Source organism: Dunckerocampus dactyliophorus, chromosome 4 (assembly GCF_027744805.1).
Source record: "Dunckerocampus dactyliophorus isolate RoL2022-P2 chromosome 4, RoL_Ddac_1.1, whole genome shotgun sequence".
Lineage (NCBI taxonomy): Eukaryota > Metazoa > Chordata > Actinopteri > Syngnathiformes > Syngnathidae > Dunckerocampus > Dunckerocampus dactyliophorus.
In genome coordinates, this window is record NC_072822.1 from 31,788,842 (window position 1) to 31,811,548 (window position 22,707).

The 22,707-nt window shown below is 44.8% G+C and overlaps 2 protein-coding genes across 3 annotated transcripts; both read left to right on the top strand.

Annotated features, from left to right (window-relative positions):
* Positions 1-626: 626 nt before the first annotated feature.
* LOC129179375 (gastrula zinc finger protein XlCGF57.1-like) lies at positions 627-12,361 on the top strand. 2 transcript variants are annotated; one of them, XM_054772569.1, is made up of 4 exons: positions 627-871; positions 1,789-2,010; positions 5,929-6,471; positions 12,000-12,361. In XM_054772569.1, the coding sequence occupies exons 1-4, from the start codon at positions 772-774 to the stop codon at positions 12,005-12,007; spliced, it is 873 nt and encodes a 290-aa protein (XP_054628544.1). In that variant the 5' UTR covers positions 627-771; the 3' UTR covers positions 12,008-12,361. The 2 variants fall into 2 exon arrangements, with proteins under 2 accessions (XP_054628544.1, XP_054628543.1); XM_054772568.1 differs by lacking the exon at positions 12,000-12,361 and having other exon boundaries at positions 5,929-9,334.
* Positions 12,076-21,920, top strand: LOC129179450 (zinc finger protein 37-like). Its single transcript, XM_054772685.1, has 5 exons — positions 12,076-12,081; positions 12,146-12,291; positions 14,094-14,317; positions 18,372-18,629; positions 19,904-21,920. Exons 1-5 carry the CDS (start codon positions 12,076-12,078, stop codon positions 21,145-21,147), a joined length of 1,878 nt encoding a protein of 625 aa, XP_054628660.1. The 3' UTR covers positions 21,148-21,920.
* The last annotated feature ends 787 nt before the right edge of the window (positions 21,921-22,707 follow it).

A 22,707-nucleotide genomic window follows, 5' to 3' on the forward strand; every position in this document is an offset into this window, starting at 1 on the left:
CACCGCGTTTCTAGATATGCTTGAATCAAATGCTTCCACATATCTAACAAATATAAAGCCAAGAAATTCGTGCTTTGGGTGCTGTATAGTTACCCATAAAGCTGACAAAACGTACCATCGCTTCGTTATCATGAAGTACTGTGCCTTTAAGAATAGCACGGTGTGGTTTTCAGCTGAGCGTGCGCGCTCCCGCGACCTGCATGCAGATCTCGGCATGGATGCCAAACTCGGCACAACACCTGTGACACAGTGACGTCACTTAGCCCAACACGGGCATGCTTGCCTCAGCTGAGGATACAACCACAAAGCTTGTAACCTTTACTTGAAAGGTTTTTAAATTCATGAAGCATTTATCTGCACCGAATAAGCCCATTTTAGTACCAAAACATGTTGTAATTGTTTGCAGTAATTGTTTGTTCAACTCTGCTTCTAGCTCTTACATGCTAGCAATGGTAGAAATTGTGCGAATGTAGTCTGCTACGTACGAGATGAGTGGTAAGATGGCCTCTCTGGCTTTAGCGGCTTGCACGGGCGCTTGCGACGTCTGGCGCATCCAGATTCTTTAAGTACAGATCAGTGGGGTCGACGAGCAGCCGACCGGATGTAGACGCGTTGTGCACATGCGCAGTACGGATCGTATTTTCTGTGCGAGTCGGTTTGGGTCACGAGGCGAATGGCGAAGGAATGGGGAAAACGTGAAACGCATGAGATAATTCATAAAAGAGACAAATTGCGACTGTTGGCAACATTTCTGGGCTGTTTGAAAGAAGGATGGCGTCGGGCGAGGAGGAAGTTTCTCGAGCAAGAGAGAAGAACGAGCGACAGCAACAACCGGAGCTTTGCACGACTTACATTGTGCTACACGCTCAAGGTATGTTTACATGTTGTATTTCATCATTCAAACACGTCCTGTGTTTAATATAAGCAGTCGATGAGACCGCATGCACGAGTTTTGATTTTTTTTTTACTTGCGCCCGAGCAGCGCCGTAGTTTGGGTTCAACTGGCTCCCGAGTCAGCTCCTCTTTTTGTTGTCTTCCTCATCCCACGTCATCTAAATGCTCCAACTGTACAAGTGCCCAATTGTTTAAGTCACATAATTATTGCCAAAGTAGATGTGTCCCATGACGTGCATTGTGCGTCCTCGTGTTTACTGTTTTTCTCTCTGTAGAACGCACAGAAAAGGGGAAGACCAAAGGAAAATGCACTTTTTTGCAATGGTGCCCATCATCCACAATCCGTACGTGAGACATGAACACATTTCTTTCCCTTTTCTGTGCGTTCTGACCAGAGAAAAAGAGTTAGCATGAACCAGCTAGCGCTACTTCCGTTAACAGAAACAGCCACGGCACTTCCAATGTGCGCTCTCATTGGGAAGACTTGTGCTCCGTTTCCTCGGGGAAAAAAATGCTGGCAGCAAACAAGCATCTTGTTCGGTCTTCGTAGCCAAATTGAGAGTCGTATTTGTCCAAACGTAGCATTTAGTCGCAGCAGGCTAAGAAACAGGAGTGGTCTAATCATTTGCAAATAGAGATGCAATAAACCAAACAAAAATGTTGTGATATTTGAATGCAAACTGACTACAGGATGGATTTGTCGGCGTACCAGCAGCTACAGTTTTATGCTAATCACAGAAATGCCTTCCATCCCAACACGTCTTGCTAGCAGTCTGTTTTCCCTTAAAATGGTTTCTGCTCTACGCGTGTACGTCGGTCGACGTCTGCTTCCAAGATGATGTAGCTTGCAGATGATGTAGCTCAACATTGCCGTGAATATTTTGTGTCCTGCAGACGTCCGGCAACCGATTGGTCGTCGAGAAGAAAGTCCCCCTCAGCCGCTGGGTGGGGCGCCCACTTGGAGGCGGGAGGATCCCCAGCCCCCCCATATTAAAGGGGAAGATGAGGAACTCTGCATCACTCATGAGGGTCTTCAAAGGCGGGAGGAGGCTGATCTCAGCAAGTTGCCGCTGACCGGTGTCTCCGTGAAGACAGAAGAGCACGACGACAAACCAGGTGAGTCCTCACAGAGCCGGATAACCCGTACCTCTACTCTGGTTTTATATCGCTGGGTTGCACGTGACGTCACGTCCGGTTGCCGTTGTCACGGGCTCAAACGGATGGGGGGGGCTAGCAAGCGTTATTTGTGGCTAAAAGACGTGTCAAGTCGGAGCGAAAATGTGGCAGGCGTGTGCTGTTCAGGCACGCACATCAAAATAGGGATTTTTGAAAAGGTTGTTGCTAAGGGCCCTGTCACACCTTGACGATTTAGCCAGCGCATGCCTGACGTGATCATTTTGATGGCATACGTTGAACTGCCGACTTTTTTTTTTGGTTAAATTTTGGGCGTATACATAGCGTATTCATAACAACGTCGACGTAAACATGACGTATTAGTAACTTATATAGAACGTTTCTATAACTTATAGGCAACTTATATCAACGAATGCGTAGCGTGTTGCCGGTGTTCACAATTTATGCCCAACGCCTGTCACACCTTGACGATTTAGCCAGCTTACGCCAACGTATGAAAAAATTGGCCAATAGGCTGGCGTATGTCCAATAAGTTATGGGTAAGTTTTGTATAAGTTAAGAGCACGCCGGCATACGTCATAGTACGTCCAAGTCGTCCAAAAATTTTGTGCATGCACAAAACATTTAGACATATGTCAACGTATGATTAATACGCCCGCATCCGCGGGCAATAAGTTATGCGATCTTTGACGCCCGTTCACACACGTTATTTGTAAGTTACGTACAAGTCAAAATACGTCAACATACGGTGAGACAGAACTGTCTTCTTGGCGAATGAAGATGGAGGCTGTTATTGTATTTGCAGGTAAGTTTGCAGCTCTACCAGTAGAGGGCACTGTGACACTGGGAATGGAACCAACTTTTTTTGATTTTCTATCAACTTTATTAATGCATTAGCAAGTCACAAATCCATGAGTGGTAGCGTATGCAGCCTACGCCAGGGGTCTCAGACTCGCGGCCCCCGGGACGATAGTTTGCGGCCCCCGTCTTAATATGAAAAATTAATATTCGTGTGGCACGCAACTTTGATATGAATGACACTTGTCGTGTGCGGAGATGAACGAACCAATCACGGTGAGGTATATGGTCTCAAGGGCGGGACCGTATTATTAACATATGCTAGCATGCATACACGCTAAAACATACTGTGTCGCTCAGGAGTCCGTTAGGAAGCGAGAGTGCTTTATTTCTTTGGACAGATTACGACCAGAACTCTCATTCGGTTTATCAAACCCGCTTCAAATCAGGACGGTCATCACTCAACACAACAGTCTCAGTCGTGGTGCACAACTAAAAACATCACAGCAATGCAAAATCAGACAAGACACTACCGCTATTTTTGCAGAACAATAACTAACAACTATGTAGCTCAAACATGTGACTTTAAGAGCGTTTGCACCAAAACAGTACCGCAAAGCACGCTGGGGAACAGGAAGTGCTCCCAGCGATGCTACAATATGCTAGCATGCATGCTATCGTATGTTTTTATGAAGGCAGCGGGAGCAAAACTGAGTTTGGTTGTACTTTATTGAAGTATTTAACAATGTACTCATGTTATTTTTGACCAATCCTCATCCACAAATCCATCAAAGTCCTCATCTTCTGTATCCCAAATGAACAGCGGGGCAAGTTCTCCATCAAACACACCAGGTTCCCTCTCGTCATTGTCAAGAGTCATTCTTGTTGCCATGCGGCTCCTCAGAAATGATGCCGGCTTTTGCGAAAACACGAAAAACAGTGCAAGCACACACATTAGCCCAAGCATCCACAATCCATTCACAAATTGTGGCATAACTCGCACGGCGCTGCCTCCCAGTCTTAGTGAAGCTGTGTTCGCCATCTGTCATCCATCACTCCCACGCCGCTCGCAACTTGACTTTAAACGCCCTGTTTACACCGATGTCCAGCGGTTGGCGTTCCTTCGTCAAGCCTCCGGGAATGATGGCAAGCTCTGAGTTCATTTGCTGCACTTGGTTTTTCACAGCGGCTGTGAGATGGGCGCGCATGGAGTCACAGATCAACAGGGACGGTGACGCATGGAAAAAAACATCCGGTCTCTTTCCGTACACGTCTCTCAGCCATTTTCTCCTCGTCCTTCCAGCCCTTTTAATTGGTCTTAACGATGATTCCGGCTGGAAACTTTTCTTTAGCAAGCGTCTTCCTCTTAAAAATCACCCTAGGTGGCAGTTTCTGTCCATTACCATGGCAACCAAGCACAACAGTAAAGCCGACTTCTCGTGCCCCGTTGTGTGTATCGCTACCGTGCTGGTCCCCTTCTTCTCTACAGTGTGGTTCACCGTGATGTCGAAAGTGAGCGGCACATCGTCCATGTTGGCGATGTAGTTGGGCTGGATGTGTTTGTCGGCAATGTTTTTACTGCAGTAGGAGCGGAAGATGGCCAGCTTTTCCTTGTAATCCGCTGGATGTTGCTGCGCCAGATGGATAGATGGCGCCGTTTCATAAAATATACTTATATACCTACCATGGCCGTGCCTTTGGTGTCCTCTTTCACATCCGCATGCTGTCCTCAGTCATGTCCACATTTCCTCTACATAAGCAGCGTGTCGGCAGGAGACACTCCCAGTCAGACGAGCGGAGCGCTCATCAAAGTCACACAGCAACACTTACAGATTTTGGAACTCGGTGCACACATAAGGCATGCCGCATGATAAGACACCCCGTCCATTTTGGACAAAATTTAAGACTTTTAAGTGCGCCTTATGGTCGTGAAAATACGGTAATACAAAAAAATGCTACATGCACTGTTTTTTGCAGCTCCCAGTGTTTTCACTTCTTTGATCAAAACGTCCCTTCGGTTGGTAAAGGTTGCCGACCCCTGTCTTAGCCCTTACCCCGAGGTTTTGCGCATTCACAAGAATCAAGTGGTGTCCCGGCTCCCCTCAAATGGAGGGCTGAGGGGCAGGTGCTAAGAAGCGTGCAGCCCCGGAACCGAGTGCGGTCGGGGACCAGACTTGAAATGAAAGAGTTGGCGGAGTTTACTCGGATACGCCAGTCCAGCGGCAGAGCGGAGATGGAATGAAGCATATCAATGGAAGTAACCAAGATAATTATTGATTTTTGCAGTCACATCACTCATGTTTGATTGGACATTCAACCCTTTGCTGCTCCACATCAATATTGGCCATATTGTGAATTTTTTTTTTTTTTTTTTTTTTTTTACTTCTGCTGTGTTTTCCTAAATGATGAGATAGCGACCACATCAGCCTGTTGATGGTAAGTTGTATTTTTAAAACCAGTCTCCAGCCTGCTGAACTGTACAGTGAACTTTTTTGTCCGCTACCTCGTCACTCGTGTAACGCAACACATCGCTGTGAACGACAGTCACGCTGGTCCGCCGAAAGTCCTCACGGTGAGATTTATTGGATTGTATGGATGATCAGGAGGTGAGCTAAATAAAAGATGTCAACATCATGGCCACATGTGGACAGCACGGAATGTTTTAAAAAAAGGTTTTGAAATAATGTATGCGCCTTACTTGATGGTAGGAAAGATTTATTATGAAACATTTCATGATCTCATCTGCCAATGTCACAGCCAGAAAGCGGTGAAGGGTGATGACGTCATGAGAATCAAGAGGCATCCCATTTCTTAGTGGCTTCTTCCCCTTTGCCCTGTTGGTTTCATCCATACTGCAACAGCCAATCAGCAGGGGTGCTTAAAGCCTGCTGACTGATGTCACGTGGCATCTACGTGGCTAACGCCAGCGATCAAGCCACACTACCTTCAGTCGCCATCGACGTAATGGGCAGGCCTAACCAAGAGGCTGCACTTGTGTTTCCATCTCGCGTGTGTGCTAATTGACTTGAGCTTAGCTAACTTGAATACAGACGATCCTATTACAGTGATCCTATTCCACAATCATTCCTCCTTGTCCTGCAGACGCCTGGCAGCTGATTGATCCTCAGGAGGAGCATCCCCATCAGTCGCAGAGTGGGAGCTCCACTTTGAAGCAGGAGGATCCACAGCCCCCCCACATTAAAAAGGAAGAGGAGGAGCCACAGTCCCACAACATGAAAGAGGAGGAGGAGGAACTCTGGGTCACTCGGGAGGGAGAGCGTTTTCTAGGACGGGAGGAGGCTGATCTCGCCAATCTGCCACTGACCGTTATCACCGTGAAGACCGAAGATCGTGAAGACCAACCACCCGAGTCCTCACAGCTTCATCACAGTCCAAGTGAGGAGAACACAGGGGCGGAGCCTCCAAGCAGCAGCTCACCACAGCGCATGACAACAGAAGCTGATGGAGACCACTGTGGAGGATCACCAGCACGCAGCCTCTTAGCTCCGCTATCAGATAGTGACGACATTACGTCACACTCTCCTGAGGATGAAGATGGGGACGACACCCGAGAAGCTTTGAGCAGCGATCCAGACTGTGAAGGTGATATGGGGACTGACGACAAACACTCGAAAAAGAAGGCAGGTAGAAACCATTTTACCTGCTCAGTTTGTGCTAAAAGTTTTTTTTATAAGAGCTATTTGACACAACACATGAGAACACACACGGGAGAAAAACCTTTTAGTTGCACTGTTTGCGCTCAAGGATTCTCTCAGAAGTCAAATATGGTAACGCACATGAGAACGCACACAGGAGAAAAACCTTTCAGTTGCTCATTCTGTGGTAAACGCTTCACTAGGACAGTAACTATGGTCATTCATATGAGAAAACACGCAGGAGACAGACCTTTCAGTTGTGCAGTTTGTGGTGATGCGTTTTCACATGCATCGTCTTTCAAAAAACACATGAGAACACACGAGGCAGAAAAACCTTTTAGTTGTCCAGACTGTGATAAAAGCTTCTCGAAAAAAGTAAACATGGTATCACACAGGAGGACACACACGGGAGAAAAACCTTTTACTTGCTCAGTTTGTGGTCAAGGATTTGCTCAGAAGTCAAATATGCGCTCGCACATGAAAACGCACAGAGGGGAAAAACCATTCAGTTGCTCCGTTTGTGGTCAAGGATTCTCTCAGAAGTCCAACAGGCTTTCTCACATGAGAACACATACTGGAGAAAAACCCTTTAGTTGCCCACACTGTGATAAAAGCTTCACTAAAAAAGTAGACATGGTGAATCATGTGAGAACACACACAGGAGAAAGACCTTTCAGTTGTGCCATTTGTGGCGATGCGTTTTCTCGGGTCTCATATTTAAACACACATATGAGAAGCCACACAGGAGAAAAACCATTCAGCTGCTCACATTGCGATAAAAGCTTCGCTCAAAAGGCACACCTGCGGTCCCACATGAGAACACACTCGGGAGAAACCCATTTTAGTTGTTCAGACTGCGGCCAAATCTTCACCAAAAAAGTACATTTAATATCCCACATGAGGACACACGCAGAAGACAAACCCATTAGCTGCTCAGTGTGTGGCCATACGTTTGCTCTGACTTCCTCTTTGTACAGACACATGAGAACACACAGGATGTCCTCTGTGAATCGTGGCGAGCGGTCCGGGGTGTTGTCTTCTATCGACTGATATTATATGTCGTCCAGGGAGGGCGGAGAGCAGCCAGTGATTTTCTGAGCAGTGTTGATAACTCTCTGCACCTCCTCCTGCTCTGGGCAGTTCAGCCTTGAGGTTTTTGAAATGTACTCTCACTGAATTTATGAAAGTGTGTACAATTAATTAGATTTTTTTGAATGACATATTTAACAGCTGTCGGTGTCTCTTCCTTTGTGTATGTGTTGATCAACTGTCAAAGTTCTTGAGCAGTGAAATCTTGCAGTACGTCATTCCAGGTAACTGTGACACAGTGACGTCATTCAAGCCAAAATGTAATTTCATCTTACATCAGTTGAGGATACTGTAGCATGTCAGAGACTTTCCTTTTCGCTTTTTGGCACCTAATGAGCCAGGGGTGTCAAACTCGTGCCGTGGACGGCCGAGACACTGCAGGTCACTGAAGCGGGTGATTTTAACCATCAACACTTGCTTGAATGTAAGGGAAGGAGCTCATGAGTAGTCATTGTTTGTTGAAGTCTAACATTGGATATCTTTTAACTTGTACATCCTAGCAATGGTAAGAAATTTGAATCCGTTGCCGTTGTTGTGGGAAAAAAAATGGTTTCTTGGGAAAAGAGTGCCTGAAATAAAGAATTAATTTCTTTTGCAAAAGAGGCCAGACATCAAAGAGAAACAGAGCGTGCACAGCATACATGTTGTATTTCATCCTTTCATTTACAGGGATGGCAGAAACGGAACATTGAAACGGTAGACTCATTCGGAACAATTGATTCAGAAAAGGAGTCGATTTTTTGGAACGTGGCAACATCTCCCCACAGCGACACCTGGTGGCCAATTGTAAAATACCACATCAAGCAAGCATGCATGGTTATTGGTGACAGCGTTGGCCATTTACACTTGCTCTTTGGTCTCAGTGTGTCTGGATTTCAACATTGTTTTCAATGTATGCCTGGATGGAAGGATGTATTTGGGGTCACGTTTCTTGACAAAAATTGACAAAGACAGCATTAAGCAAACGGCTAATTGACCATAGCCGCAACCACGGTCGGCGTGACCCATTGAATGGCCCTATTTTTCGAAACGGCCCTGTCAAGAAAGTTGATATCACGGCCGAACAGGTGGCCTAAAGACGTAGTATTAAGATAACCTTTTGTTTGTTAGTTTCTCCTATTTCCTGGTGCTTTATGTTATGTTACTTTTTCCCCTTTTTTTCACCTCATATTTGGTGTCAAATGCTGATACTGCATGGGAATCCATAAAGGTAAGTTTGGATGACTTAATGAGTGCTAATGTGCACATTTGTCTCCAGTTAATTCATGCTAGTGCTCTGCCTTTTAGCACACATGTCAAACAGCCATGTAATAATCTCTCTGGAAAAGAAACCCCAGGCTTGTACTGGTGGACAGTGGGCCTGCATTCCTTTTGTGCCTTTAATTTGATGTTGTTCGTGTCTTAGTTTTACACATCATAAATAAGATTCATGAGATGGCTATCAGGTACGAACTCCCCCCTGGTCCGCGGGAGATTTGTGGGAACACATGCCGGTCCGTGGGTCGAAAAAGGTTGGGGACCACTGATTTAGACAACAACAACAAAATCGAAGGAGCCGGGTCTTTTAGTGAGCTGAGTCAAAAGAAGCACCTCTCTATAAAGAGCCGAAAATTCCATCGATGCTTGATGTCGACAAGTTCCATCACAAAATGCTTTCAAGGAATTGATTTCAAGGAATGTCTGTAAAATGACTTTGTGAAGTGCAGTCATTGAACCCCTGTTCTGTTTTTGAAATTATATATTTTTTAGGACATATTTAACAGTCAGTGTCTCTTCCTTTGTTTGTGTGTGTGTGTGTGTGTGTGTGTGTGTGTGTGTGTGTGTGTTGAAAGGTTCTTCAGTGGTGAAATACTTTGAAATCCATCCATTTTCTACACCGCTTCTCCTCATTAGGGTGGAGCCTGTCCCAGCTGAACTCAGGCGACTGGCGGGGTACACCCTGGACTGGTCGCCAGCCAATGGCAGGGCACATATAGACCCTTTCCAAGGGCCCACAATTTAAACGATTTCAAGTGTTTATTTGTTTATTTTTATGTAATTTGGGCTTCCAGCTCATTAAACCCACGAAAACAGGAATTCAAATAATTTGAATACTGTGAAGAAATCACCATTTACTTCTCAGTTTTTGCAGGAAAAAAAAAGAAAGAAATTAGGATCACATCAAATCAGTAAAAATATGGTACTTTCAAAACGATATGTCAGTCTTCAATACTTGGTTGGGAATCCCTTTGCCTTAATCACTGCCTCGATGCCACGTGGCATTGACGCAATCAGCCTGTGGCATTGCCTGGGAGTTATGGAAGCCCAGATTTCCTTGATGCTTGCTGTCAGCTCTTCTTTGTTGTTGGGTCTGGTGCCCCTCATTTTCCTCTGGAGAATACCCCATAGATTCTCAATGCGGTTTAGATCCAGTGAGTTGGCTGGCCAGTCAAGCACTGTGATGGCATGGGCATCAAACCAGGTTTTGGTGCTTCTGGCGGTATGGGCAGGGGCCAGGTCCTGCTGGAAGATGAAATCTGCATCTCCATACAGATCCTCAGCAGAAGGAGTCATGAAGTCCTCTAAAACACTCTGGTAGACTGTTGCGGTGACCTTGGATTTAAGAAAGCAGAGTTTACCAACACCTGCACCGGACATTGCACCCCAAATCATGACGGACTGTGGATATTTCACACTGGACCTCAGGCAGCTTGGGTTCTGTTCCTCCCCCGTCTTCCTCCAAACCCTTGGACCTTGATTCCCAAATAAAAGGCACACTTTACTTTCATCGGAAAAGAGGACCTTGGACCACTGGCCAACAGTCCAGTCCTTCTTCTCCTTGGTCCAGTGGAGACGCTTCCTACGTTGGCTCAGGTTCAGAAGTGGCTTGACCCGAGGAACCCGACAGTGGTAGCCCATCTCCCGGATGCGTCTGAATGTAGTGGTTTTTGAAGCTGTGACTCCCGCCTCATTCCACTCTTTCTGGATCTCTGCCAGATTCTTGAATCTTCCCTGTTTGATAATCCGCTGAAGCCCACGGTCATCTCTTTTGCTGTGCATCTTCTCCTGCCACATTTTGCCCTTCCTCTAGACTTTCCATTGATATGCTTGGACACAGCACTCTGTGAACAACCAGCCTCCTTAGCTATGAACTTTTGTGGCTTACCCAACCTATGGAGGGTATCAATGATGGTCTTCTGACCAGTTGGCATGTCTGCAGTCTTCCCCATATTGAACCAAACTGAAGCAATTTAATGACACCTGGGGAAGCCTGTGCAGGTGATTTGAGGTTAGTAGATGATTAGTGTGTGACACTCAGTTTAAAACATTCATGCCCTGCACAATTTGGGCTGATTTCTTCACAGTATTCTAATTTTTTGAATTACTGTTTTTGTGGGTTTACGTCATGAGTTGGAAGCCCAAATTATGTAAAAATAAACAAATAAATACTTGAAATCGTTTAAATTGTGGGCCCTGAATCTATAATCTATGAAAGTTTAACTTTTTGAATGGAATTATGGAAATTAAACAACTTTTCCATGATATTCTAATTTTTTGGAAAGGGTCTGTATAGACAATCATTCACACTCACATTCATACCTATGGACAATTTAGAGTCACCAATGAACCTAACATCCATGTTTTTGGAATGTGGGAGGAAACCGGAGTACCCGGAGAAAATCCCCACACACAAGGGGAGAACATGCAAACTCCACTCAGAAATGCCCAACGGAGAATCGAATCCTGGTTACTTTGAAATCATTCCTGGATAACATTCCGGGTAACAGAGTGATTTGAGTCCATCCATCCATCCATCCATTTTCTATACCGCTTCTTCCTCATTAGGGTCGCGGGGGCATGCTGGAGCCTATCCCAGCTGACTTTGGGCGAGTGATTTGAGTCCTTTCAGCCAAAATGTAATCTATTACACAATCGTGTTTTCTTCAGTTGAGGATCCAGCAACAAAGGTTTTTACCTTTCAAGTGTTTTAAAACATAATCCATTTTTGCCCTCTCTTTGGCATGAACGTCTGATCAAGGGGAACCCGATAAGCCAAATCAGCAAATATATCTGAAACATTTTGCTGTTTGTTGAACTCTAACATTGGATATTTATTGACTTTTACATTCTAGTGTAACGGAGGCTATGCAAGTGTACGTTAATAAAAATAATAATAATAATAATAAAATAACTTAAAAAGAGCTGGCTGAACGCGCGGTCGACAGTACGGGCTTTTGGCCGTGCGGTCAGCGCTCTCGTGTCTCACTACGAACTCGAGTACGGGAGCGGGCAGTGTGAACGTGCGGGTTCCACCAGCAATGGGAAGGGTGACCATATTTTAACCTCTTGTAGTTGAGTTGTACTGTATACAGAACATTCTGGTGAACCTTAAATTGGCATTTTTAGACACTTTGTAATACATTTGCATTTTTCCGTTCCATGCTCCAGTCCAATAGGCGGCGGTAATGCACCGAGTAGCTGCTGAAAAACCAAAGAAGAAGAGCGGACAGACGACCCGAAGCAGATGGCGGTGACGACAAAGTAGTCTTATTGAAAAACAGTCAAACGCTTGAAATTGTCGATTTAAAAAACAGACAATTTGCGACCGCGGACGAAATTTCTGGGCTGTTAGAAAGAAGGATGGCGTCGGGCGAGGAGGAAGTTTCTCGAACAAGAGAGAAGAACGAGCGACAGCAACAACCGGAGCTTTGCACGACTTCCACTGTGCTACACGCTCAAGGTATGTTTACATGTTGTATTTTACAATTCAACACACTTTCTGTGTTTAATATAAACAATGAGATCACATGAACGAGTTTTGACCTTTTTTTAACTCGCGCCCAAGACAGCCGCTGTGTGTGCTTTCCTGATTCCAGGTGTGGCAGCTCCGCCAACTTCTCCAGATAGTACCGCTTGGCTTCCCCAATTACGCACTCACGCGCATTTAGGCGGAAGGAAAAGTACTTCTCAAGCCTTTATCTCAATCATTTAGTTCCTTTCGCTTGGAGATAATAAAGTATTGTAGCACTTCCTGTTTCCCAGCGTGCTTTGCGGCACTGTTTTGGTGCAAACGCTCTTTACATGTTTGAGCTACATAGTTGTTGGTTATTGTCCTGCACAAATAGCGGTAGTGTCTTGTCTGTTCTAGTCTATCTGCTGCGTTGCTGCGTGATGGTTTTAGTAGTGCACCATGACTGAGACTGTTGTGGTGACTGATGACCTACCGCGATTTCCGTCGTCTGTGCTCTTATACATGCTGGAATAAAAGTACGATATGTGACTCATGAGAGCCACTCTGTGTGTGTATGTCTTCCTGCTCGTGGCGTCCTGTCTGTCTCTCCAACCTTTAAAGCAGGCAGACAAGCAGGTCGAGTGTGTGCGCGATGCAAATATGGTGCCGAAGCTTCAGCTCTCTCACACAGGCAACCATATTGGGAACCCCATCAGTGACCACACATGTCACCTTATTAGTGACAGCTTGGATCCAATTTGGACACGAATGTCCTGAATCCAACATCATCTTCAATACTGGAGGGCAGACGAGGGCTTCATCCAGCTCTTGTTTTCTGCTGGCTGGTTAAAAGAGAATGAATGAAGTTCATGTTAGGCATCTTTATTTACACGATAAACAACAGTCAATATGGAAAAATGCTGATAGCCTGGAATGATTTACCTTGGCTGGGTGAAGCTCCAGTTCTTCTCATGCAAGGCACAGTAGTGCCTCAGCATGGATGAGGTGTTGTGATTGGACCCCAACTGCTTTGAACGCAAACATTTCACCTTTGAAAAAATATAAAACAGATAGAAAATACTGCTGTCCGTAAACAAACCTCGTGTGTCAGGAATAATGTTACATTTAGCTTCCCTTTTTAGGAGTTATCAAATCCAGGTGTTCCCACACAGGGGAACTCCTCCTCTTCCTCACTGGCTCCATCCTCTGACCTAGTCTCTCCTGACTCTCCTAAATCTTCAAACTATCTCTCTCCAAACTATCTCCAAAGTAGATAAATGCTATCCAAACTCTATGACCTCTAAATGACTGCAACTCCTCATCGAAAAGCCACATTTTGAACGGAGCCTGAGGGGTTTGTGTTGCCTTCAAACCTCGCACCGAAATCTGAACCGCTGCCCGAAGCAGTCACGTGGTACAGCCGGGCAGCGAAGCTTCAGACGTCATCATTTTCAGCTCCTCCCCTAAATGAAGCGGGCCGAGATACGCGCTTTGCGGAAACGCCCCCTCCATTACTCGACACCCGCTTCGAAGCCTCGGCACATCTCGTAACATCGCTAATCGGTATTTTGACCTGGGAATTGGTTTTCGAGCATATTTCAGTATTGATCTGCACATCGCGATCGGTAGCCGCTAGCCTACAGCTAGTTGGTTTACCTTTTTGCTACTTTCAGGTGTTCATGTGGACAGCACTCCGATTTGTAGTACACACATTTCGGATCGTAAACGTCAGACAACACGATGTGCGATATACAGTCACCCTCCCCCCACCCCCACTATTAATCTCTCAATTTTTTTCTATCTCTTGACAGCTCGACTAAAAGTACTTTGTCCCGCAGACGTCCAGCAGCTAATCGGTCATCAAGAAGAACGTCCTCTACGGGGGGGAGCGCCGCTTTGAAGCTGGAAGACCCCCAGGAAGAGGAGGAGCTCTGGATCATTCATGAGGGTCTTCAAAGGCGGGAGGAGGCTGATCGCAGCAAGTTGCCGCTGACCGGTGTCTCTGTGAAGACCGAAGAGCGTGAAGAGAAAGCACGTGAGTCCTCACAGCTTCATCACAGTCCACGTGAGCGGACGAGCGATAACCTGTACCTCTACTACAATGTTTTTATACCGCTGGCTTGCTTCTATGTGACGCCCGGTTGCAGATGGGGGGCGCTGTTCTCCCATGTGCAAATTGTTCAAGTAGGGATTTCAGAAAAGGTTGCTACTAAGAGAGTCCACAATAAAGGAAGAAGGGTTCAGGAAACAACAAAAACACGCAGAGGAAGGTGGAGCTGGGACTAAACACTCTCCAGTCTGGAGTGAGCAACAAAAAGGACAACTGACACAAAACCAAAGTTAAAATATTCTTGGAACTCAGAAATGCTCATGTGGGCGCGAGGATCCGCCTGTAGAGGGCGCCCGTCTGCCACCCGCCAATAAACAACAGGGTGTCCTGGCAGAAACGGTGGGATTCCGGAAGGAAAGGGAGACACTTATACAACATCAGCTAAGGTGGAGGACTATCAAGGGAAATGTCAGAGAGAGGAGGAGGTGTATTCACGGCCTGGGGCACACTGTATTTAGTAGGTAACACGTGAGGTAGCAGAGAATGTGATGAGAAACAATATCGGTAGGGGCTGGAATTTAAAGGGACTCTTAGGAAAAACAGACAACACGAAAGAATGGAAGCAGGTTCTAATGCGATAGTGTGTTAATACTTGAGGTTTTTCTTTTCTCCCCTCAGTAAGTCAGAGACCAACCGGAAGTACTAAGCTCTAAGGATACGCACTCCGGTGCACTAGGTGGCGGTATGCACCTAAACGTTGGTTGCGACCCGCCATAAACAAAAGAAGAAAGAATTAACAGAAGAAGGAGGAGGAGGCCGTCTGTGGCTTTCCGATAGAAGTTTAAACTGCACGATACAACAGTTACATAGATTAACAGCAAATACAGCAACGAATACCTCAACGATTCGTCTTTTGTAAAAGACCGCCAAGCGGGGGTTGAGTGAGGAGCATCGGAGTGCTATCTGACGTGAAGACTGAGGACGTGATAGAAGATGGACCACTGCTAAGCTAACATGGCGACGTCCAGTCCAAGAGAAGGTGGAAGACCAGCGCCACCGACTCCCAGCAATTCATCAACGAAAAAAAACCCAACTGCAGATGGCGGTGAGCGAGCTGACGTTTGCAACGACGTCTTTTTTCTTAAACCCTGAAAAGGGAGTTGATGAGAAGTTAGCCGACCATGCCGAGCAAGTCCAACAAAGACCCGCCAGGATCGTTAGCTTGGCGAAGGCAGCTGAGTTCAAGTCGAAAGAGTCCATTTTGTAATTTGTAGTTATTTTTGCATCGTTTTCTGCATGTAAAACCATGATTATTGTCGATAAAATGAGATCCAAACATGCAAAAACGGGAAGAGCAAAACAACGTATTGCGTAAAGAGAATAATGATTCGGGGGCTCTGCGGTGTGTAAAGAGAACGTTCGGCTTGCTGACATCTTTCCACTGAAGGATTTGGAGGCCAGTATCAGACTGCTGCTCGTTGCCAAGACGCAATACGTACCCGGAACGAAATCAGTGCCGCGCACGCGCGCGGACGACTTTCCTCCTTTTGCAAATTGTTACGACACAGCTTATGCGACGTCACGTGCTGTGGCTTTTATGTTTTTTAATATATGAACATAAATGGTCAAGAACCACACTTAATATATGTAATATGTTGGGAGGCTATTTTATGAGTGACTCTTATTAAAAGACTTGGTTAGCAAGCGGATGTTTCTGTCGTCGCATGACGTCCACCAAGACTGAGCTGCGTAATAACTTACGCAACACACGCAGCGCAGACGTCAACGTCATATCCGGTTATCTGTAACGCTTAAATAAATAGAATAAAACGCGTAAGGTGCAGTGATATTTCAGTGGAAACAACATTAACCCGAATTTAAATTTTTGAATTGAATTTGAATTTAAAAAATTTATATATTTAAGTTTTTTTGTTAGTAATATTAATTTTGTTTTTACTTTAATATATAATTTTATTATTTATAGTAAACATAACGGTAAAAATATGTTTTAAATATTGATTTTTTTATATTATTGTAAAAATATTTTTATATATTCAAATTTGTACTTGGGCCGCACGGTGGTCTAGTGGTTAGCACGTTGGCCAATACAGGAACAGCCTGGAGATCGGGAAGACCTGGGTCGATTCTCCCCTGGGCATTTCTGTGTGGAGTTTGCATGTTCTCCTCGTGTGCGCGTGGGTTTTCTCCGGGTACTCCGGCTTCCTCCCACATTCCAAAAACATGCATGTTAGGTTAAGTGGTGACTCTAAATTGTCCATAGGTGTGAATGTGAGTGTGAATGGTTGTTTGTCTACATGTGCCCTGCGATTGGCTGGCGACCATTCCAGGGTGTACCCCGCCTGTCGCCCAAAGTCAGCTGGGATAGGCTCCAGCATGCCCCCGCGACCCTAATGAGGATGAAGCGGTATAGAAAATGGATGGATGGATGGAAATTTGTACTTATTTAAATATATTTATATAAAGTTCATAAAAAATTATATTTTTTTATATTTTTTCATAAAAAATATAGCATACATATAAAAATACAATAATGTAAATATAATTTTACAATAGTATAAAAGTATAGTCATGAAAAATAAAGCTTAACAAAGTAAAGACAAAAGTAATATTAATAACAAAATAATAATATATATTCAAATATTTTTTAAATATTATTAAAAGAAGTGTCCTTTTCACATGCATTATTTCAAGGCTTTCGTGAGCCACATAAAATGATATGGCGGGCCAAATCCGGCCCCCGGGCCTTGAGTTTGACACCTGGAGCTGGAGTTTTTTTTCCTAAATGTAGAACCACCATCCATCCAAACATATCTTCCCGGCTGATGCTGATGTGTGTGTTTTGTGTGTTTCAGTGGCAAACAAAAATGTAACATCATTTATGGAACAAAGAAAAGAGGCCTTATAAATTGTCCACTTGGATATGATTTAATAAAAAACATTTATATCTATTTGAATCACGTTTTTGGGAGTGGAGGTGGGAGGCGTACGTTGTTTGCTGCGGTGAAATAGATGGACGGATGGCGTAGATTACGCATGCCGAAAAATGGGCCGACCGGATGCGGACGCGTTCTGCACTTGCGTTGAACCGATTGCATCTACAAAGTGACGTTTACCCGATCGAACCAAGCTACGCTGGCGGTCTACCGGTAGCTCGCGATCGACGTAATGTTCGCCCCTGTTAGAAGGCATCCTTGCCAGCACACTTGGTGCAACGAAAATGCCGCCAGCATCGTTTTTTTTTTCCATTTTCTATATGAAACGGTAAGGTACACGTTTATTGGTCGATGTTTAGTTTGATATATTTTTTGTTTTAGCAAATTGTGGTTGCAGCAGGATGGGTTTATACTGTGTTACTTTGTTAATTGATGGTTTTTGTGGGTTTTTTCCACACACAACTGGATAAAAGTATTGTTCAATGTTCACTTGTCCATTTTTCATTTGTAGTTATTTTTGCATCGTTTTCTGCATGTAAAACCATGATTATTGTCGATAAAATGTCTTTTGTGTTTACATTTTTGGGTGCCTGGAATGGATTAATTGTATTTACTTTAGTTTCTACGAGAAAATTAGCTTTGGTTAGAGTCTGTTTTGGTTTGAGTTGGACCTTCTGGAACAGATGAATGACGTTAACCAAGGCACCGCTGTATTTGGAGACAAAAGAACACAGCAATATTTCCCCCCCCCCCCCCCCCCCCCAATCCGGGGTTCGAAACTAAAGATTGCAGGCAGCACTTGGGACTTGTGTGAAATACAGCAGAGTGTAAATGTCTCGGACTTCCTCTGTTGAAGTTTTATTCAAAACAATAAATGACGTTATAAAGCCACTTTTACGATCAATCTGTTGAGCTGCCTCCGGAATAGAAATGAAAATACCTCAAGGTGAAGGCTTTTTTAGCAATTTTTAGGTGAGATTAAAACCCCCCCACTAATTAGATCAATTAATTACAGATCACACAATTAATCTCTGTTTTTTTCCAATCTCTTGGCAGCACGACTAAAAGTACTTTGTGTCCCGCAGATGTCCAGCAGCTAATCGGTCATCAAGAAGAACGTCCCCCCCAGCCACAGGGGGGGAGCTCCACGTTGAAGCTGGAAGATCCACAGCCCCCCCACATTAAAGAGGAAGAGGAGGAACTATGGACCACTCAAGAGGGTCGGTGTCTTCTCGCGCCGGAGGAGGCTGATCTCGCCAAGTTGCCACTGACTGGTGTCTCTGTGAAGACCGAAGACCATGAAGACAAACCACCTGAGTCCTCGGAGCTTCATCACAGTCCAAGTGAGACTAGCCAGATCACTGCTAATACAATGTTTGATAAATAGGTAAATAAATAATAGAAATAAAATAGATATAAAGCTCTAAAGCGGCAGTCACCCACCTTTTGGAGCCCAAGGTCTGGACGGTGCACCTGTGGTTATGGTAACGGTTTCTTTGTTCTCCATCACGGATGATCCCAACTGGTCTTTTTTTGTAGCACATTTAGCGAGTGAAGTGTACTTTTCTTGTTATTTCCCCGTATCTCCACACAATAAGTTAGATGTGGCGACACCACAGAACAACAGAGTGATGTTTGGACCAGCACCAATGTAGCTTTATTCAGTGCTGAGGTATTCCTTAACACTTCACGTTGTACATTATAAATGTGAGGTTTCCTGCCCGTATTATCATCTACTATGAATCCCCGGAAATGAGCTTTCGTTCACCCCGTCAACGTCCACGCCGTCAATTTGTATTTGCGCAGAAATGTCCTTTCTGCTGTCGCCAAATAAGATTATTTAATTTTACTAGGCGACCTTGCAAGCTCTACCTCCAACCTGGCCTGCAAGGAGCCTGGCGTTAAAACAAATATGAAGTCCGCCCTGAACAGTGCCTTGACTGAACGTAAATGTTTAAGTAGGGAATTTACACCAGCGATTGACTGTTGAAGTCCCAGAGATGAACTGGTCGATCACGATGGATGGGTTGGCGACCTCTGCTAAAATGATTACAAGGAATGAAGAATAAATAGTAACTACAGGAGTAAATGTGACATAAGCATGATAGTATGTTGAATATAATAAGTTGCGTGTTAAACAGATGAACATGAAATAGGTGATAGGTACTGTAGGTAAATGCCTTATTTATTGAAGTAACCAGCTTCCGTTTGTGTTGTGTGTATTTTCCTAGTTGTGGAGATGATATGCTCTTTAATAGTTATCCAGATCCTTGATGTCTTTGACAACAGTTACTCTTGCTGCTGGTCCTCCATTTAACTTGAAGGTGCTTCAGGTGCCCTCAATTTTCCCCTGCTTCCTCAAGTCGTGTGCTTTCTTGGCAGTGTCAGAGTTGTTTTGTCAGATGCTCATTCAGGATGAAGCTGGTGTCTTTTGTTTCTAATGGTCTTCTTTGAGACAACATGAGTGATCCATACAAAGTTAGACATTCTGCAAGAGGTTACACTTCTGCTCCCGTGTCTGTTGCTAGTTGACTTGAGCTAGTTAGCTTAGCTAACTTGAATACAAACGTGTTAAACCAATGATCATTTTCCACAATCATTCGTCCTTGTCCCGCAGATGTCTATCAGCTGATTGGTTGTCAAGAAGAACGTCCCCATCAGCCACAGGGAGTGATCTCCACTTTGAAGCAGGAGGATCCACAGCCCCCCCATGTTAAAGAGGAAGAGGAGCCACAATCCCCCAACGTGAAAGAAGAAGAGGAGGAACTCTGGATCGCTCAGGAGGGAGAGCGTCTTCTAAGGAAGGAGGAGGCTGATCTCACCAAGTTGCCACTGACTGGTGTCTCTGGGAAGTGTGAAGACTCACAGCTTCATCACAGTCCAAGTGAGGAGAACAGAGGGGCGGAGCCTCCGAGCGGCAGCTCACAACAACACATGCTAACAGAAGCTGATGGAGACCACCGTGGAGGATCACGAGCAGTCCAGCTCTTAGCTCCGCTATCAGATAGTGACGACACTACGTCACACTCTCCTGAGGATGAAGACAGGGACGACACCCAACAAGGTTGGAGCAGCAAAACGGGCTGTGAAGGTGACACGAGGGCTAACAGACACTCTGCATGCTCTGAAAAGAAGACGGGTAGAAAACGTTTCACCTGCTCAGTTTGTGCTAAAAGCTTTTTAAAGTGTTACATGACGCAACACATGAGAACACACACAGGAGAAAGACCTTTCAGTTGCTCAGTTTGTGGCGATGCATTTTCGCAGCCATCGTCTTTAAAGACACACATGAGAACGCACACGGGAGAAAAACCTTTTAGTTGCTCATTCTGCGATAAAAGCTTCACTATAAAAGACAATATGGTACGTCATATGAGAACACACACAGGAGAAAGACCATACAGTTGCACACTTTGTGGCAATGCATTTTCTTGTGTCTATATTTTAAAATTGCATATGAGAACCCACACGGGAGAAAGACCTTTTAGTTGCTCATGTTGCGATAAAAGCTTCTCTCATAAGGCAACCTTGCGGGTACACATGAGAACACACTCAGTAGACGGACCTTTTAGTTGCTCATGTTGTGATAAAACTTTCTCTAAGCAGACATCAATGGCGAGACACATGAGGACACACTCACGAGGAACCTATTTCAGTTGCTCAGACTGCGGCCAAATGTTCACCAAAAAAGAAAAGCTGGTATCCCATATGAGGACACACGCAGAAGACAAACCCATGAGCTGCTCAGTGTGTGGCCACACGTTTGCTCTGACTTCCTCTTTGCACAGACACATGAGAACACACAGGATGTCCTCTGTGAATCATGGTGAGCAGTCCAGGGTGTTGTCGTCTATGGACTGATATGCACCATACTTTTGTAGGCACCGACCCGATTCCGCCGGTACTGCCGAGCACCTGCTCACGTAAAATGAAAAGGAACCGTGTTTTGCTCCCAACGTGCCAGTCTGGAAGTGGGGTAGAGTGTTGGCGTTGCTCCTCACAACATTCAGTTCGCAAGCAAAGAAGACGAAACCAGAGGGAGGGGGCGATGTTTACACCAACACTGAAGGCACTCAATACGTGACATGCCGCCTGGACGCATCCCGGTGTGTAGAAATCTTTCAAACAGCCATATTTTACCAGAAAAATGTCATTTTTGTCTTCACAAATGAATTAAAATGGACTGAAAAGCATAGGTGTGTATTTGGTTAGCATATCCAACAATAACACATCGGTAGAGTGCATACAAATATGGGAGAAACAACATCTTTAGGAATACTTTATGTCGTAGTGTAAGACTGGGACGTCCATGTAGGGCAATTTACACGTGATCAACATGTGATCCAGCCATTCAAAGTGAGTCACCACGTAGCAGAAGGTTTGTATCGTGTGAGTCATCTACTACAATACAGATTGTTTTCCCTGTGCCTCCGATGAGAACCAAAGCAGGTGTCATTCAAACACACACTGAAACATTACAGGCGACACGCAAGCTACATTATCCGTTAGACCAGGGGTCAGCAACCCGCAGCCCCGGAGCTGCACGTGGCTCTTTAGTGTCCTTGTTGCGGCCCTTCACCGACCGCTGCGGAAGTAGACTAAATGTGCATTTTTGAAAAGAATGTGAAATATCTGACTCACTGCAAGTCCGTGAATGCATCGAGACGTACCGACTGCTGATTGGATGAGCAAGTTAGGCTAGCGTACGCAGTGCGTCTCACCCGGGAGCATAAAGGTGAGTTGAGTCTGAAAGGACTGTGCAGTGAAATAAAACATGTGGAAAGAGTCGTTCATAAAAATATCAGAGCATCTATTTTCCAAGTCAAACATAAAGAAGAAATGATTCAAAGAGTTGATGCGAGAACACGCCTGTTGCAGATCTCCCTCTTTTTACCTCAGTTAATGAAATAATAAGTGAGTGCCAGCCTGGTGGCAAATGATAAAAATCACTCATTCATCAATAACTGTGTGAATACACACCCATGTGGCACCAAAAGGGAATCACTCACCTTCTCCACTTGTCTGAAAAGAACACATTGATATCGTTTCACACATCGATCCAGGAGCACCGGGTTGGGAGAGATGAATTCCTCCACCATCAACAAATCAAACACATCATTCGGTATAAAATCACATCTACACGACAATCCTCATTTTGAAGAGCAACATCCAAACTTGATCAGATCCAACCAACTTCAGATGACACTACCGTCCGCCAAATGGGGAAACGATGAACAAGCAGGAAGCCAATTATACGGATGGAGCTTTTTTATTTAAAAAGAGTGTGACTGTTTCTAAGATTGACTTCATTTAGGAAAGCCTACTGTCACACTACACTACACTACACTATCGGAATTCTTTTTTGGCATGATTTGCATGTAAGCTCACTAGTTTTTACATTTATGAACTACATAAAAAGAG

Excerpts from the sequence above, each read along its gene's own strand:
- LOC129179375 (XM_054772568.1), top strand. The coding sequence starts at position 772 with ATGGCGTCGGGCGAGGAGGAAGTTTCTCGAGCAAGAGAGAAGAACGAG. Across the intron at positions 872-1,788 it reads CATTGTGCTACACGCTCAAG|ACGTCCGGCAACCGATTGGT; the intron begins GTATGTTTACAT and ends TGTGTCCTGCAG. Across the intron at positions 2,011-5,928 it reads AGAGCACGACGACAAACCAG|ACGCCTGGCAGCTGATTGAT; the intron begins GTGAGTCCTCAC and ends CTTGTCCTGCAG.
- LOC129179450 (XM_054772685.1), top strand. Across the intron at positions 12,292-14,093 it reads CACTGTGCTACACGCTCAAG|CTCGACTAAAAGTACTTTGT; the intron begins GTATGTTTACAT and ends ATCTCTTGACAG. Across the intron at positions 14,318-18,371 it reads AGAGCGTGAAGAGAAAGCAC|ATGTCCAGCAGCTAATCGGT; the intron begins GTGAGTCCTCAC and ends TGTGTCCCGCAG.